Genomic DNA, 19,839 nt, shown 5'->3' on the forward strand with positions numbered 1-19,839 from the left:
CTCTCTCATTTCCCTACAGAAATAGGGATTGGTAACACTAGATAGGTACCTAATATATAGAGACAAGAGGAAAGTGTTGGAAGGGTTACTGTCTGCTCTCTCTCATTTCCCTACAGAAATAGGGATTGGTAACACTAGATAGGTACCTTATATATAGAGACAAGAGGAAAGTGTTGGAAGGGTTACTGTCTGCTCTCTCTCATTTCCCTACAGAAATAGGGATTGGTAACACTAGATAGGTACCTAATATATAGAGACAAGAGGAAAGTGTTGGAAGGGTTACTGTCTGCTCTCTCTCATTTCCCTACAGAAATAGGGATTGGTAACACTAGATAGGTACCTAATATATAGAGACAAGAGGAAAGTGTTGGAAGGGTTACTGTCTGCCTCTCTCTCATTTCCCTACAGAAATAGGATTGGTAGCACTAGATAGGTACCTAATATATAGAGACAAAGGGAAAGTGTTGGAAGGGTTACTGTCTGCTCTCTCTCATTTCCCTACAGAAATAGGGATTGGTAACACTAGATAGGTACCTAATATACAGAGACAAGAGGAAAGTGTTGGAAGGGTTACTGTCTGCTCTCTCTCATTTCCCTACAGAAATAGGGATTGGTAACACTAGATAGGTACCTAATATATAGAGACAAGAGGAAAGTGTTGGAAGGGTTACTGTCTGCTCTCTCTCATTTCCCTACAGAAATAGGGATTGGTAACACTAGATAGGTACCTTATATATAGAGACAAGAGGAAAGTGTTGGAAGGGTTACTGTCTGCTCTCTCTCATTTCCCTACAGAAATAGGGATTGGTAACACTAGATAGGTACCTAATATATAGAGACAAGAGGAAAGTGTTGGAAGGGTTAATGTCTGTTCTCTCTCATTTCCCTACAGAAATAGGGATTGCTAACACTAGATAGGTACCTAATATATAGAGACAAGAGGAAAGTGTTGGAAGGGTTACTGTCTGCTCTCTCTCATTTCCCTACAGAAATAGGGATTGGTAGCACTAGATAGGTACCTAATATATAGAGACAAGAGGAAAGTGTTGGAAGAGTTACTGTCTGCTCTCTCTCATTTCCCTACAGAAATAGGGATTGGTAACACTAGATAGGTACCTTATATATAGTCAAATGAAAAAGTTTGGGAACCCCTCTTAATTCTTTGAAGTTTTTTTTATCATTGGCTGAGCTTTCAAAGTAGCAACTTCCTTTTAATATATAACTTTGTTCCAAAATGACTGTGTCTTGTCTAAATGAGCTTTTCCATACAACAAGCGAGTGTGTTTGTGTGAGTGCAGAAATTGCTTTTTCTCATCCCCCTGCCATACACATGTTCTTTGTGCAAATTGTGCTGAATTGTAGAACGATGTACAGATACACCTGCATCTGCAGCAAGATCTTCTTGCAGGTCTTTGGAGATGATCTTTGGCTTGTCTGTAACATTCTCACAATCCTCCGCATATGTCGCTCCTGTATTTTTCTTGGCCTGTCAGACCTGGGTTTTACAGCAACTGTGCCTGTGGCCTTCCATTTCCTCATTACATTCCTTACAGTTGGAACTGACAGTTTAACCCTCTGAGATAGCGTTTTGTAGCCTTCCCCTAAACCCTGATACTGAACAATCTTTGTTTTCAGATCTTTTGAGAGTTGCTTTGAGGATCCCATGCTGTCACTCTTCAGAGGAGAGTCAAACAGAAGCACAACTTGCAATTGGTCACCTTAAATACCTTTTTTCTCATGATTGGACACACTTGGTGTTGCCAGTAATCAGTATTGAGCAGTTACATGCATTCAAATTAGCACAATTTCAAGGGTACCCACATTTTTGCACAGCCAGTTTTTCACATTTGATATAATTCCATACATCTGAATACTGCTTCACTAAAAATCTTTGTTCAGAAAACACCCAGTACTCAGATGTTCCTAGAAAATGAAAGACATACCCCTGTTATCTTTTTTTGTTGAAAGTGGAGTCAATTATTACGCAGGCTGAGAGGGGTTTTTCATATATGTATTGATGTAATATATCTCTGTTGGGGTGCCAACATTTATGCACCTGTATAATTCTGTTATGATGCATATTTTCTGTTAATCCAATAAACTTTATGTCACTGCTGAAATAATACAAGTAAAATAATACAATAATATAAGTTTCCATAAGGCATGTTATATATCAAAGGGAAGTTGGTACTTTGAAAGCTCCGCCAATGATAGACAAAACGCCAAAGAATTAAGAGGGGTTCCCAAACTTTTTCCCATGACTGTAGAGACATGGGGAGTGTTGAATTTGATATTCAATTTGTATGGGGTTTGGTATGAATTGGGCCAGTGAGTTTTTCCGATAACTAAAATCTTGCCCAATATACAGTATACTCTATTGACTTAATATTTGGGCCTTACGCCATGTGACTGACAAGTTTCATTGTTTCCCTCTGTATATTCCCAATATTCCTTTAAATCTCTTGGGACTCAAACACTCCTTGTGTGGCCCATTTCTTGCAGTTTCTGGTGGGCCCACATGACAGTAATAGCACTGCGCTCATTTCCAGGCCCCAGCATTAGGGAAAGAGGAATCAAATGAGCGGGGACATGAGGCGGCTAATGATGATAATGTGCATAATGCTCCTGCCGCACAAGTCATATTCTAAGTACCAGCGAAACAGCCAAGATAATGATTTAATTCCCTCTCTAAAATCCAGTGCGGGCGGCTTTAAACTTGTGCTTTTTGCTGCATATTTAGAAAGACAATGTAAGAAAAGAATAAAAGAACATGTTCATTTCCTCTCAGAAAATATAGCAGCAAAGGGGGTTCAAACCCTGTTTGGGTACATCTAATATCCTTATCATTTATAGTAGGGGGTACATTATCCCTTATAATACATGAGTGATACTCAGAGTTCCCTGTATAACTCAGCCTGCAGCCTTGTGTCTTTATATGGTCACAGAACCCCTCAGTGACTTCTAATATCCTTATCATTTACAGTAGGGGGTACATTATCCCTTATAATACATGAGTGATACTCAGAGTTCCCTGTATAACTCAGCCTGCAGCCTTGTGCCTTTATATGGTCACAGAACAACCCCTCAGGGACTTCTAATATCCTTATCATTTACAGTAGGGGGTACATTATCCCTTATAATACATGAGTGATACTCAGAGTTCCCTGTATAACTCAGCCTGCAGCCTTGTGCCTTTATATGGTCACAGAACAACCCCTCAGGGACTTCTAATATCCTTATCATTTACAGTAAGGGGGTAAATTATCCCTTGCATATAGGGTAGTATAGGTGGGTAGACAAGGAACCTATAAGCAGACTAATAATTAATGATAGAAAAGGGAAATGGACTAAGGAGCTTGCAATTTATCTAGGATCTAGTGAAGTCAGTAGAAGTGCTAAGTCAGCAATTTCAGATCCCGAGGGGACCATCCCATTTAGTATTTAGTGCAATATCAGCGACTCAGGCAGTGGATGGTCAGACAGAGACGCAGCAGAATCCAGTACAGGCAGCAGCATCTTGTGACCGCAGTGATGTCATTTCCATTGTGTCTCTGTTCGCTGGAAGAATTTTTTTAACATTTCCCCCCCCCCTCGCCAAGTTTCCTTCAAGTGCCATGTTGTTTTGTGGCAGGGACATCATGAGTCGTTTACTCTAGTGCACGTGCACCTCCACCCCCTGCTCGAGAGTCATGTCAGAAATGGGAAGTGGCATCTCATCCTGTCACCCCCCACACCCACCTTTCTGTAAATCACCATGTCCCACAAGCTGCCCCTCACTCCTTAGGGGTCGGCCACATGGGACAGTGAAAATAATACATGACCCCTGACCCCCCTCTGTCTCTGTTATGGGAATAAACAGTGAGGGGCTATAGATCAATAAGGGGGTCCCTGTGAGACAGTAAGGGGGGGGCTGCAGATTATATAATGTCCCTTACCCATCAATAGACAGTTAGGGGCCACACTGCAGATATTTAGGGGTCTCTGTGCCCCGAGTAGGGCTGCCACCTGACAACTGGATTGGCCGGTAAAAATTATGGCTGATCCCAATGTTATTAATAGGGAATAAAGATAAATATATAGGAAGGCCAGTGATCCCAATGTTATTAATAGGGAATAAAGATAAATATATAGGAAGGCCAGTGATCCCAATGTTATTGATAGGGAATAAAGATAAATATATAGGAAGCTCAGTGATCCCAATGTTATTAATAGGGAATAAAGATAAATATATAGGAAGGTCAGTGATCCCAATGTTATTAATAGGGAATAAAGATAAATATATAGGAAGGTCAGTGATCCCAATGTTATTAATAGGGAATAAAGATAAATATATAGGAAGGTCAGTGATCCCAATGTTATTGATAGGGAATAAAGATAAAATATATAGGAAGCTCAGTGATCCCAATGTTATTAATAGGGAATAAAGATAAATATATAGGAAGGTCAGTGATCCCAATGTTATTAATAGGGAATAAAGATAAATATATAGGAAGGTCAGTGATCCCAATGTTATTAATAGGGAATAAAGATAAATATATAGGAAGGTCAGTGATCCCAATGTTATTAATAGGGAATAAAGATAAATATATAGGAAGGTCAGTGATCCCAATGTTATTAATAGGGAATAAAGATAAATATATAGGAAGGTCAGTGATCCCAATGTTATTAATAGGGAATAAAGATAAATATATAGGAAGGTCAGTGATCCCAATGTTATTAATAGGGAATAAAGATAAATATATAGGAAGGTCAGTGATCTCAATGTTATTAATAGGAATAAAGATAAATATATAGGAAGGTCAGTGATCCCAATGTTATTAATAGGAATAAAGATAAATATATAGGAAGGTCAGTGATCCCAATGTTATTAATAGGGAATAAAGATAAATATATAGGAAGGTCAGTGATCCCAATGTTATTAATAGGGAATAAAGATAAATATATAGGAAGGTCAGTGATCCCAATGTTATTAATAGGGAATAAAGATAAATATATAGGAAGGTCAGTGATCCCAATGTTATTAATAGGGAATAAAGATAAATATATAGGAAGGTCAGTGATTCCAATGTTATTAATAGGGAATAAAGATAAATATATAGGAAGACCGGGATTTTTTTTGGAAGAAAAGGTAGAACTGTAGTTCAATTACAGGGAGGGGGTTGAACATTTACAGATTCTGACCCCCAATAAGTCACAGCGAGGGACTATCAGGTTATATTGGGGGGTTGCCCCCCCTGGAACACAATCAGGAGATGATTTATTCAGGGGTCTATAATAGGGGGGTCCCTGATATAATGACTGTTTGTTGTTAGAGAAATAAGAGTTTAGTAAATAAATAACAAGGATAGAATGAGGCCAGAGCTGCATTTAGACTGGAGATTCACTGATTATATTCGGGTCCCTGAGGAAACACTGATATAGGGGGGTCAGTCCCAGAGACTAAGGGCCCCTGTCCCCCATTACACTGAGTTGGGGCCCCAGTGAGGAGGCTGCAGAGTTCAGGGGAGTCTCACACTGAGGAGCAGCAGGACAGACAGGAGGCTGCAGGGAGTCAAGGTAATTCCCGGCCCCGCCCCATCCCCCCTCCTTTCTTCCATTTCCGGGGCCCGAGGCCGGCACCTTCCCTGCGCCGAGAGACGGACTGGACTGAACCATGAGCGGGAGGGGAGCGGAGCCGGAGCTGGAGCTGCTCGAGACCCTGAAGGAACAAGGTGAGGGGCCCGGGCTGCGCCTGCGGAATAGAAATGGGGAACAATGGGACCCCCCCTCCTGCCCCCGAGTCTCTCCTTCTGCCCCCGCCCCTTGTCCCCGAGTCTCTGTCTCTTTATCCCCCGACACCAGCCCCACCCCTCCTGTATTCAACTCCCTGCAACTCCCTGCAGCCCCTGCCCATGTCCGTGTGTCTATCTGTGCCCCCCCCGTATAACTGCCCAACCCTGTGTGTGAAGAATTGACTTTTATTTTCATTACAATTTCCTTTTACTGCAAAATGTGTCTTATAGACTATCAGCCCATTCACATCACTACTAATGACTAGAATAATAATAATGACAATAATAATAATAATAATGCACGGCTGTACAAAATCTATTGCAGGCTGCAGCGGTGAGTCGGGTCGTCACCTGACCAGTAAAACTGATGCTTGAGCCCAATGTTATTAACAGGGGAAAAAAAAAATATATAAATATAAAGGAAAGCCGGTATTTTTTTCCAAAAAAGATGGCAACCCTACCTGTGGCTAATGGTGGCCATACATTAAGATCCATGCGTTTGGCAAGGTCACCAGATGAACAGATCCTCCCCCTCATTCACCCACCAAAGGGGTCAATTATCAGACTGGGACCAATCAGACGACAGAGACAGGAATAGGGGGGCTGTGAGAGATCAATGAGCTGATACAGTCGTCTGTCCATCTGCTCAACTATTGGCCACAGATTCATCAATATATGTCCAGGGTTTAAAGGAATTGTTCAGTAGAAAAAAGAAAATTGATGAATAAATAGGCTGTGCAAAATAAAAAATATTTCTAATATAGTTAGTTAGGCAAAATGTAATGTATAAAGGCTGGAGTGAGTGGATGTGTAACATAATAGCCAGAACACTACTTCCTGCTTTTCAGCTCTCTTGCTTTCCACTGATTGGTTACCAGGCAGTAACCAATCAGAGACTTGAGGGGAGGTCACATGGGACATTACTGTTGCGTTTGAATCTGAGCTGAATGCTGAGGATCAATTACAAACTCACTGAACAGTTATGTCCCATGTGGCCCCCCTTATAGTCACTGACTAACTCAGAGTTAAGGTGGCCATCGATGCAAAGATCCGCTCGTTTGGCAACATCGCCAAACGAGTGGATCTTTCCCCGATATGCCATTAACGAGTATGGCTATATCGGGGGTAATCTGATTGTTTTTCGTATGGCCGAAAAATCCGATTACGATGTGTCATGGGCTCCGGCGGGATCGGTCGGTTCAAAATCAAACTTGACCGATCTCCGCCGGACGAAAGATGTCGGCACATGCCACACACGATCCAAAATCGTACGAATCCTCGATTCGTACGATAAGATCTGTGTGTCTATGGCCACCTTTAGAGAGCTGAAAAGCAGGAAGTAGTGTTCTGGCTATTATGTTACACATCCACTCACTCCAGCCTTTATACATTACATTTTTGGCCAAATAACTATATTAGATACATTTTTATTTTGCACCGCCTATTTACCCAGTTTTTATTTTTATACTGAACTGTTCCTTTAAAGCAGGGATCCCCAACCTTTAGAACCCATGAGCAACATTTAGAAGTAAAAGGAGTTGGGGAGCAACACAAGTATGAAAAGTGTCCTTGGGGTTCCAAATAAGTGCTTGTGATTGGCTATTTGTAAACCCCCTATGTGGATTGTCCACCTACATTAAGACTGTGTTTGGCAGTACAACTGGTTTTTATACAACCAAAACTTGCCTCCAAGCCTGGAATTCAAAAATAAGCTCCTGCTTTGAGGCCACTGAGAGCAACACCCAAGGGATTGGGGAGCAACATGTTACTCACGAGCTACTGGTTGGGGGTCACTGCTTTAAGGAGTGGGGTGCAAATGCTACAGTTGCAGGATACAGTAATACTTTTATTGTGGTAGAGTTGGTGGAGCTTCTGCACAAAAGAAAGTAAAGCGAAAAAAAGTCCTTATAGGGTAGGACTCCACAAGCGATTTTGTCGTGATCTGACGCGCTGCGACAAAATGCATGCGAATTGTCGCATGCAACAAAAATAAGGTAAGAGATAGAAGTGTCTCATGGTGTCGATGCGACACGACTGTCGGATGCAGACGACAGTCGGATCAACGCTGCGACACTTCTATCTCTTACCTTAATTTTGTCGCATGCGTTTTGTTGGATCGCGACAAAAAATCACTCGGAGTCCTACCCTTATTCTTGGGCAGTGATCCCTAAAAAGTAACTCGTGAGTAACATGTTACTCTCCAACCCCTTGGATGTTGCTCCCCTGTGGTTTGGGGTAACACTAGAGCTTCCCAGTAGAAAGTAGAAGGAAAGGAGGTCAAACCCAAATTCAGGACTCGGGAGGGATAAATGGCATCTCCCTGTCAGTCTGATGTACACGTCTGGGTTGGGCAGATATGAATGTATAATGCCAATGGGAACGTTTTAGTGATGTGCGGGTTGGGCTTTTCCCAACCCGCACCTGCCCTCCCACCACCCGCCAAGCCTGACTTCCGGGGTCTCTTATAGACCCGCCCATGACATATCAAAAGGGGCGGGGCAAGAGGCAGGCGTCTATAAAAACTCAACCCGGAAGTCGGCATTTGGAAGGTCGCGGGCAGGGAGAGCAGTAAGAAGAGCTCAACCCACACTGGAAGAGAGTGTGTGAGGTCGGCCTGAACCCACCCAACCCGCAGGTATCGGGTCGGCCCACACATCAATAGAACATTTGGTGGGGGAGGAATAATGGTTTGGGCTCCAAACTGGTTCCATTGATACCAACACATTCCTATAAAAATCATAGGAACACGTCGGTATCAAGTAGATGCTGCACCCGCAATAGTTCCCCTCAAAGCCGCCCCCAGCCCCGCCAACCTTTGTGCAGCCTATGGAAGGATTGCTCCGCCCCCAGCCCAGCGTCACTGAAGCGACGTAAAAGATCCGTTAATAGTGTCAGCTGCACAAAGGTTGGTGGGGCTGGGGGCGGCTCTGAGGGAAACTATTAGGGTGCAGCCTCAACTTGATACTGACGTGTTCCTATGATTTTTATAGGAATGTGTTGGTATCACTTTAAGGCTACAGGATACATTGACATTCCTGACAATTCTGTTCTTCCTACTTTGTGGAACAGTTTTGGGGGGCCCGTCTCTGTTTCAGCACAATAATGCCCCCCATGTCAGGTCCCTACAAAATGAGTTTGTTGAGATGGGAAAAACCTGACCTCAACCCAACTGAACCCCTGTGGGATGAACTGGAACCCCGACTGCGAGTCTGATCCAGGGTTGTTTTTCAAAACCAGCCAAAGTCGCTACAAAACCAGCCAAGAGGCGGTGAAAAAAGAAGTCTAATAAATAAATGAATATATGTGAAAATACACCTTTTTCAAATTTTTGCAAATTTTTCCATAAAGCAAAATGTGACAGATTGGGGAGCCCAGGAGGTATACGGACCCAATAAGGCCCCAATACATATACAATTTCAATAAATATTGGTACAACAGGTCAACCTCTAGACATGTTTGTTGCCAGCTGATTTGTGCCCCAAAATTGTCAGAAATTGAGCAAAGTCATAGGAAAATGTGAGAATGATTAAAAGGAGCGGGAGACTGTTGTACTGAGCCCAAAATCTAGTAACTCCCAACATCTACACAAGTCAGTCCCATTGCATGCTGGGAATTGTAGTCTTACAGTAAACTTGGCAAATTGTTAAGCAAAAACTACATTACCCAACATGCATTGGGAGACGCAGGCTTGGCACATTAGGGCAAGAAGAACAAAAAAAAGGTTTGTACTTTCAAAATCCGCCTGGTTTTTAAATTAGCAGCCCAATTGGCTTAAAACCCACCAACCCTGGCCTGATCCCCAATGGAAGCAACTCCCAGCAACAACTCCCAGCAACAACATTCCAACATCTAGTGGGAATCTAATCAGAAGCTTTTATGCAGCCATGTAGTATTCACGTATGTGTATTTATAGAGTGCGGTTTGTGTAGTTCTGGGTAATGGTAACTAGTTGTGCAAGATGTGGATTTGTTATCAGTGCATTTCTAAAGGGGAACTAAAGACTGGAATGAAAGTAAACAAAATATCTGTCAAAAGGTCATGCAGAACTTACAGGTTTTATTGCACTTTATAAAGGAGAGGTGAGCTCCCTGAACTTTGTATAGAGAGAGATTGGACACCTGTATAGCCCAACAAGGAGGGGTTGTTTTGTTGGTACTGTAACCTTAAAGGGCCAGAATCAAAATAAGTTGTATTTGTCTTTGTGGTTTATATCTCTATGTCCACATACCTGCAGCTGTTTGCACAGGCTCATCCGATGTATGTAAAATATTTACTTATCCTGATTCAAATTTATCAGTGAACTTCCTCTTTAAAACAAGACTTCCAGCTGGTAAACATTGTAATAATGTAATGTCTTTTTAAGAGCCACACAGGAAAGGATTGTGACTAATTCTGCTGTGGTTTAGATACAATGTAACAAAGTGCAGTCCATTGATTCATTCCTGTGATTTCTTTATGTACTGACCCTTTTATACATAAATATAGAGAAACAGTCACCCTGCTATAGTTCCAGGGGTACCCAGGGTACAAATAACACTCACCCCAAATCTCCCCCTAACTGACCTTCAGACTGGGCCCCCTTAGCTCATAACAAGGTTACAGATATATAGAAACATTGGGGTGTCACCCTGCTATAGTTCCAGGGGTACCCAGGGTACAAATAACACTCACCCCCAAATCTCCCCCTAACTGACCTTCAGACTGGGCCCCCTTAGCTCATAACAAGGTTACAGATATATAGAAACATTGGGGTGTCACCCTGCTATAGTTCCAGGGGTACCCAGGGTACAAATAAACACTCACCCAAAATCTCCCCCTAACTGACCTTCAGACTGGGCCCCCTTAGCTCATAACAAGGTTACAGATATATAGAAACATTGGGGTAACAGTCACCCTGCTATAGTTCCAGGGGTACCCAGGGCACAAATAAACACTCACCCCAAATCTCCCCCTAACTGACCTTCAGACTGGGCCCCCTTAGCTCATAACAAGGTTACAGATATATAGAAACATTGGGGTAACAGTCACCCTGCTATAGTTCCAGGGGTACCCAGGGTACAAATTAACACTCACCCCAAATCTCCCCCTAACTGACCTTCAGACTGGGCCCCCTTAGCTCATAACAAGGTTACAGATATATAGAAACATTGGGGTAACAGTCACCCTGCTATAGTTCCAGGGGTACCCAGGGCACAAATAAACACTCACCCCAAATCTCCCCCTAACTGGCCTTCAGGCTGGGCCCCCTTAGCTCATAACAAGTTTACAGATATATAGAAACATTGGGGTAACATATTGGTTTAGAAATAAGAATCTTTAAAGCACAAAACAGAATTCCCCCCCAAGACTTACTCTAAACAAACTGGGTTTTCAGGATTACTCAGTAGAACAAACAAGTTCTGTTCTCAAATCTCACCCCGGTGTATTCGCTGCCCCTCCCCCATGAGGTATAAATACACCTGAGTATTAATGGAATGTTAATTAGTGGCAGCAGTCGCTTTCAGTGTAATTTATATTGTGTGTATTTGGGCAGTTCCGTGTGTGTGAGACGAGGGGGGGGAGGGGGGTAAATAGGAGATGTAGAATTGAGGAGGGAATAAGGGATTGAGATAAATCTGTTGTTTGGGTCGTTACACTGAACTTGGGAATTGAATTTAATCGGGGGGTGCACACCTGTCTCTCTCTATTCTGTAAGTAGGGGGGGGTCTCCTTTTCTAGGGCCCAAACCATTGGCCCCATTACTTTGCTGGTTGAACGACAGAGTGTGTTATTGTGAGACTTTGCCCTCCCATATACACATATATCTGTCTCCCATATCTCATTTACTTGTTTATTCTCCTTTATTTCTATGGTAACGCCCCATTCACACTTTACTGATGTTCTTGTTCATTCCCATAACGACAGAGGCAAACACTCACATTCGGGGAGATTAGTCGCCCGGCGACAAATCTCCTCTTCTTCGGGGCGACTAATCTCCCTGGACTGCCTCCCGCCGGCTAGAATCGAAATCACCGACGGGATGGCACTCGGAGCAAATCGTTTTCCGAAGTCGCCCAAAGATGCCTCACAAGGAAACGTTGCGCGACTTCAGAAAACGATTCGCTCCAAGTGCCATCCCGCTGGTGATTTTGATTCTAGCCGGCGGGAGGCAGTCCAGGGAGATTAGTCGCCCCGAAGAAGAGGAGATTTGTCGCCGGGCAACTTATCTCCCCAAATCTGAGCGTGTGCCCTGACCCTAAGGGCCCTATAACACACACAAGGCTCATCAGTCAGGAGCCAATGGAATGGCCTGTATAGTTTTGGAGCAGAACTGCAACTTGTAGTTGGATGTCTGGTGCTCCGGCAGAACTGCAACTCTCAGCAGATTTGGTGGAGACGTTTTGGGATGTGTAGTTGCTACACAACCCAGGGTATGAGACGTTCCATGCTGTGGATGAGATACATGAGATACAGATGAGATACAGATACTCAGATACATGGGGCTGTTGGTGGTGGCAGGACCCAGGGCAAAATTAGTGGCATTTGGTCTTATTTAGGGATGCACTGAATCCAGGATTCGGCCTTTTTCAGCAGGATTCGGATTCGGCCAGGCCGAACCAAATCCGAATCCTAATTTGCATATGCAAATTAGGGGCAGGGAGGGAAAATATCGTGACTTTTGTCACAAAACAAGGAAGTGAAAAAATGTTTTCCCCTTCCCACCCCTAATTTGCATACGCAAATTAGAATTTTGGTTCGGTATTCGGCCAAATCTTTCACGAAGGATACAGCGGTTCGGCCGAATCCAAAATAGTGGATTTGGTGCATCCCTAGTCTTATTAAATATATATATATACACATACAGTGAAACCTCAATTTTACATCCCCGATTTTAAGTTCCCCTCATTTTACATTGTTGTGTATTGGTCCCACCTATATATTATGCAGAATACATTTTCCTGGATTTTACACCATTTTTTTATGGTCCCCTGAAAAATGTAAAATGAGTAGTAGTTATAAATACAGGTGTGGGACCTGTTATCCAGAATGCTCGGGACCTGGGGTTTTCCAGATAACGGATCTTTCCGTAATTTGGATCTTCATACCTTAAGTCTGCTAGAAAATCCTATAAACATGAAATAAACCCAATAGGCTGGTTCTGCTTCCAATAAGGATTAATTATATCTTAGTTGGGATCAAGTACAAGCTACTGTTTTATTAATACAAAGAAAAAGGAAATTGTTTTTAAGAATCTGGATTATTTGGATACATTGGAATCTATAAGAGACGGCCTTTCTGTAATTTGGAGCTTTATGGTAACGGGTTTCCGGATGATGGATCCCATGTGTAATTGAATGTCTAATGAAATTTACGTTTTTCTCACATCAGTACTGGGACACATCAAATAGGAATTTTGTTCTGACTACATTGTTACAAGTATTTTTGGAACAAAATTCTTTGGCTACTTAATTTGTCAGAAAAATGGTTACATCTATACTGACCCTGTACTAATAGAGACGTCTATTCTTTTAACTGTGATTGTGATTAAATATGTTTTTTTTATATGTTTTTTACATGATTTTGTTTTCGGCAGTGAAGTAACTTGGTTTCCTTTCTTGCCACTGGCGCTTTAAACGGTTGCTCTTGGTTTGTTTATGCACTTTGAGAAAGGCAAGGGAGTTGGCCGAAACGTTGGTTGTTTATTGCCTAATAAACACCTTTATTTTTTCCTAAGACCTGTGAGTGTGATCCACTCTTGTGCCTTTATACATTTGTTTAAGCTTCTGCACCCATGCTTTTTTACTGTTTATCTTGTGCCGGCATCCAGTTGCGCATATATATATATATATATATATATATATATATATATATATATATATATATATATATATATATATATATATATATGTGTGTGTGTGTGTGTATAGATAGATAGATAGATAAAGTTACACTAGCCATAGGCAACATAAGCATTTGCAGGTGTCTAGTACAACTGCAACCCTCTCCTCTGCTGACACTGTGTTGCTTTATTATATACTCTATGAAACATGTTGACTTATTATTGTGACAGGTCACAAAGAAGGCTGTGGGTTTATTGTGCTTTGGCTGTGGGGTTGGAGCCAATAGAGAAATTGAGAATGAAATAAAACACTTTGGGGCAGATTTATCAAAGATCGAGTTAAATTTTCGAATGAAAAAAATTAGAATTTTGAGCTATTTCTTGTGTACTTTGGGTTGGTCTTTTTGAATTCGAATTTCAACGTTTTTTTTTTCAATTCAAAATTCGACCCTTGATAAATATGCCCCTTTATGCACAAAGGTCCCTCCCCATTGTATTTGTCCATTAATTATCCTGGTTGGGACACAAGGGAGAGAGAACAATACATTACCTGTGCCAGGTGGAAAGGACTGTAATAATAATAATAATAATATACAATAATAATAAAATCGGGGTGCCTGTTGCTGGGGAGAGGTTGTTAAAAGTAGAGTGTTTGACTCCATTAAATCAGCAGAAAGTTGGGCTCCATGAGACACTGATACACTGATACACTGATACACTGATACACTGATACACTGATACACTCATACACTCATACACTCATACACTCATACACTGATACACTGATACACTGATACACTGATACACTGATACACTGATACACTGATACACTGAGACACTGAGACACTGAGACACTGAGACACTGAGACACTGAGACACTGATACACTGATACTCTCACGTGCTCACTTGTGTTTGTGCCAAAATAAACACTGACACTCCCGCTGGAATGCTTTGCTCCTGTCTAATGATTTACTGGGCACACAAGGCCCTCATAGTATATATTTATATATAAGTATCAGCTCATACACTATACACACTCCCTGCTCTATAAACCCCACTATTATACACTGCAGCTTGCTGGGGATAAAAGCATTTCATATAATTAATTCTGATGAATTTTTCTGATGGGGTAAATGGCTCAGTCTGTCTTGTTCTACTTGTTTTGCTGGGAATAATGGGTATGGGATCCGTTATCCGTTATCCAGAAAGCTCCGAATTACGGAAAGGCCGTCTCCCATAGGCTCCATTATAGTCAAATAATCCAAATGTTTAAAAATGATTTCCTTTTTCTGTGTAATAATAAAACAGTCGCTTGTACTTGATCCCAACTAAGATATAATTAATCCTTATTGGAGGAAAAACCAGTCTATTGGGTTTATTTAATGTTTATATGATTTTATAGTAGACTTAAGGTATGAAGATCCAAATTACAGAAAGGAGCATTCTGGATAACAGGTCCCATGCCTGTACTTAGTGCTACAATTGCACGCAGGGCACCTATGAAATCACTGGGCATCACTAGAATTTGGCTCCTCCTATCAGATGCCCCTGTCCAATGATCAAGTCCCAGTGGGGGCCTCACCAACATGACTTTTCACCCCACCATCCAACTATCAGTTGTGCAGAGATTTTTTTTATATATATATAAATTTTAATTATTACCTTATTCTGACTCAATCCAGCTTTCAAATGGGGGTCACTGACACCTACATCTTTACTGACACACACATACATGTAGCTATATAGTGATTAAAGTACCCCCTCTTGTAAATTATAAGGATATTATAAGTTACCGAGGAGTTTCATGACCATATAAAAGTACGAGGCCGCAGGCTGAGTGTTTTTATACAGGTCATGGAACTCCAAGGTAACTTCTAATATCCTCATATTTTGCAACTTTATTTATTATAATACACAAATTTCAGTGAGTCATGTGACAGAAATGACATCAGAACTGACCGTTTATATCTGATGACATCAGAACTCGCCGTTTATAAGGATATAATTTACAACATATTCATGGCGTTTGTGTATAATACACAAAAGCTATGAATTTCTTGTAAATTATATCCTTATATAAGTATAAGTCAGTGGCACAGTGGCTATTTATTGTCTGCACTTTATTGATGGGCTGGTAAATATCTTATAAAAGCATCATTTCATGTAGATTATTACTGATCTGCACAATAAGGAAGAATCATCTGAGTTTTATGAGAAGTCTGTGCTAAAAAAATGTTTTTTTGTTCTTTCAGCCATTGAGAAGTACGAAGAACTGAAAACCGAGAATATGAAAACAAAGGATGAGGTAAATAATTATGTGATGGGGTGGGAATTTAGCTTGGACATAGGAGATCTCACCATCAGCATAGGAAGGGGTTCTTTACTGTAAGGGCATCAGATTATGGGATTCCCTACCAAGAGAGGGGGAATGAGTGATTCATTGGTGGGGAGGAAAGGAGATCTCACCATCAGCATAGGAAGGGGTTCTTTACTGTAAGGACAGTCAGGTTATGGGATTCCCTACCAAGAGAGGAGAATGAGTGATTCATTGGTGGGAGGAAAGGAGATCTCACCATCAGCATAGGAAGGGGTTCTTTACTGTTTACTGTAAGGACAGTCAGGTTATGGGATTCCCTACCAAGAGAGGGGAATGAGTGATTCATTGGTGGGGAGGAAAGGAGATCTCACCATCAGTATAGGAAGGGGTTCTTTACTGTAAGGGCATCAGGTTATGGGATACCCTACCAAGAGAGGGGGAATGAGTGATTCATTGGAGGGGAGGAAAGGAGATCTCACCATCAGCATAGGAAGGGGTTCTTTACTGTAAGGACAGTCAGGTTATGGGATTCCCTACCAAGAGAGGGGAATGAGTGATTCATTGGTGGGGAGGAAAGGAGATCTCACCATCAGTATAGGAAGGGGTTCTTTACTGTAAGGGCATCAGGTTATGGGATACCCTACCAAGAGAGGGGGAATGAGTGATTCATTGGAGGGGAGGAAAGGAGATCTCACCATCAGCATAGGAAGGGGTTGCCCAGGATACATGGAAAGCTGGGGGGTCATTTGTGGGGGGAGAGTTGGGTGTCATTGCTGATATTGTAATGTATATAGTGTATATAATGTATATAGTGTAATGTATATAGTGTATACAATGTATATAGTGTAATGTATATAGTGTATATAATGTATATAGTGTAATGTATATAGTGTATACAATGTAATGATAATGAGCTCAGGGACCGTTGGGGGGAGGGGTATTATGTTTCAGCAGCTCAGCTTTGTCCAATAGGAAATGAGAGTGACACTGATGCTCCCTTTACTGATGAGACATTGGACACTCCTAATTAGTGAATCTCCCAGCATGCATCACACACAGGGTGCCCCTCACTTATTGCAGCATCTAGACAAAATGTTAGGGCCGCCTTCTTGTAAGAATCTTACTGTTTTATTTGCAGACTTTTAACCCAAAAAACACAATTGAAAGATTTTCTATTTTTGGGCATTTGTGAAGCTGACGAGGTTTCCCATAGATGTGAGGGTCATGTGATGCTGTGGGTTTAGTAGCCCAGATTACCTGTGATTGGCTGTGATTGGCTGTGCCAGGATTGATATGATACAGACAGGGTGGGACCCTTCCACATTGTATTATATTAAGGACAAGGAAAGGTCCAAATATACACAGATTAGGGCTAATACCTTTATGTGTGTGTGTGTGTGTGTGTGTCCGGCATTTAGTATTCAGCAAATTCAGCTCAGGTGCTGCTTCACCTAAATACACTCGGGTTCTGGTTCCTTCTAGCGACCAATCAGATGTCAGTGAGGGGGGCAATTAGAAGGCAAATTATAACTTCAGTTTTTCCTCTCCTCCCCCCTCACAGTACGACAAACTGAGGAAAGAGAGAGATGACGCTGTCAAAAAGCTGGAGGAGTTCAGTAAAAGTAAGTGACAATGTACTTACCCCTGTGCCTAACTTTTGGAACCCCCATAGTGGGGGGTGGGGCTTAATTTTCTGGGCTGCCAGTGGGCGGTGCTGAGACAGACAGGAGGTGTTACTCTGGGATCCAGTTATGTCTCCTGCCTGCCCTGTGCTCACTCCTTCTCTACATGGGGTTGTTCCCTGCCACTATTTCACTAAAAATGATGGTTGATCCCAATGTTATTAATAGGGAATAAAGATAAATATATAGGAAGGTCAGTGATATGATCCCAATGTTATTAATAGGGAATAAAGATAAATATATAGGAAGGTCAGTGATCCCAATGTTATTAATAGGGAATAAAGATAAATATATAGGAAGGTCAGTGATCCCAATGTTATTAATAGGGAATAAATATAAATATATAAGAAGGCACATGATGTCACATGCTATTTACATTTCTATTCACATGTCACCTAATTGCCCCCGTGTCTCAATTAGTGACAGGGTTAATAAAAGTGTCACTGCAATGGCTTTACATAAATATAAATATATATAAAAGACTTCTATGTCTGCAGACAATAGAATGCCGGGGATGTGTTGCCCATGACGATGCCTCACAACTGATCCTTTTATTCTTTCCAATTAAATAACATTTAAATCCAAAGGCTCCTTTGCATAATAAAGTGACTCTTTCGTAATCGCTTCCCGGAATTACTATTTGCCCAGCACTTATATATGGGAGCTCAGCTCTTAAAGGGGTTGTTCACCTTTAATTAAACTATCAGTATGATGTAGAGAGGGATATTCTGAGACAATTTGTAATTGGGTTTTCATGTTTTATTATTTGTGGTTTTTGACTTATTTAGCTTTTATTTAGATTTAGCTTTTTATTCAGTTTGTAATTTCAGCAATCTGGTTGCTATGGTGCAATTATACTAGCAACCATGCATTGATTTGATAAGAGACTGGAATATGAATAGGAGAGGCCTGAATAAAGAGATAAGTAATAAAAAGTAGCAATAACAATACATTTGTAGCCTTACAGAGCATTTATTTCCAGAAAGGGGTTCTGTGACCATATAAAGGCACAAGGCTGCAGGCTGAGTTATACAGGGAACTCTGAGTATCACTCGTGTATTATAAGGGATAATGTACCCCCTACTGTAAATGATAAGGATATTAGAAGTCACTGAGGGGTTGTTCTGTGACCATATAAAGACACAAGGCTGCAGGCTGAGTTATACAGGGAACTCTGAGTATCACTCATGTATTATAAGGGATAATGTACCCCCTACTGTAAATGATAAGGATATTAGAAGTCACTGAGAGGTTGTTCTGTGACCATATAAAGGCACAAGGCTGCAGGCTGAGTTATACAGGGAACTCTGAGTATCACTCATGTATTATAAGGGATAATGTACCCCCTACTGTAAATGATAAGGATATTCGAAGTCACTGAGAGGTTGTTCTGTGACCATATAAAGGCACAAGGTTGCAGGCTGAGTTATACAGGGAACTCTGAGTATCACTCATGTATTATAAGGGATAATGTACCCCCTACTGTAAATGATAAGGATATTAGAAGTCACTGAGGGGTTGTTCTGTGACCATATAAAGGCACAAGGCTGCAGGCTGAGTTATACAGGGAACTCTGAGTATCACTCATGTATTATAAGTTAGGATCAAGTACAAGGTGTGTATATAAATATATATAATATAATATATAGCAGCCAATTCATGGAATAAACTCAGTAACGTACAAGCAGGACATTCCTATCTTATACATTACATGTTACACATTCCGTTTCATGCGTCTCATTTTAGCTGGATAAGATTTTTGTCCCAGTGCAGTTTGCGGGTGCATTGGGCAGTTAATGCGGCGCTGCATGCATGGCCCAGGCAATTTCGGCTGCACGTTTGCTCTGTCTAATGAACCGGCTTTGTTCACAAGGGCACAAAGCAAGAATTGCTAAAATCAGGGATAGGGGGGAGGCAGCCGTAAAGGAACGAGGGAATCCGCATGGCTGCTGTGCATTTATTTTCCCTTACAATTATTTGGCATGGGAATGGGCGCATCTATTGAGTTGTATCAGTGTGAAGTGTGTAATGGGAAACTCAGGCTACAGCATTGTAACCCCCCCGCGCCTCCCCTCATTCCATCTATACCCCTATCCCCCCGGCCATAGACCCACTCCCAGTTAATAAAAATATCTCTTGTTTCTCTCTCTCGAGAGCGATGGGAATCATGTTGTCATTTCCACCTGTTCCCCCCTGCGCTCACAATGGACTCTCCTTGTATCCTCGCTATAGACTTGCTGGGGGTGCTA

At 41.6% G+C, this 19,839-nt stretch overlaps 1 protein-coding gene across 5 annotated transcripts in view; it reads left to right on the forward strand.

The window, feature by feature from the left end:
• The first annotated feature begins 5,555 nt into the window (after nucleotides 1-5,555).
• Nucleotides 5,556-19,839, forward strand: part of LOC108695700 (shootin-1) — a 66,727-nt gene continuing 52,443 nt past the window's right edge. For 4 of the 5 annotated variants that reach the window (XR_005962687.1, XM_041570147.1, XM_041570146.1 and 1 more), the window contains exons 1-3: nucleotides 5,556-5,711; nucleotides 15,844-15,896; nucleotides 17,470-17,530. Coding sequence is in view for 4 of the 5 variants with exons in the window: in XM_041570147.1 (XP_041426081.1) it covers nucleotides 5,654-5,711; nucleotides 15,844-15,896; nucleotides 17,470-17,530 (172 nt within the window). In the remaining variant the exon portion in view is untranslated. Of the gene's footprint in view, nucleotides 5,712-11,339; nucleotides 11,462-15,843; nucleotides 15,897-17,469; nucleotides 17,531-19,839 lie in introns of those variants that run through there. The other variant, XM_041570149.1, reaches the window with a different exon arrangement.

The sequence above is a fragment of the Xenopus laevis genome, chromosome 7L, assembly GCF_017654675.1.
Source record: "Xenopus laevis strain J_2021 chromosome 7L, Xenopus_laevis_v10.1, whole genome shotgun sequence".
Lineage (NCBI taxonomy): Eukaryota > Metazoa > Chordata > Amphibia > Anura > Pipidae > Xenopus > Xenopus laevis.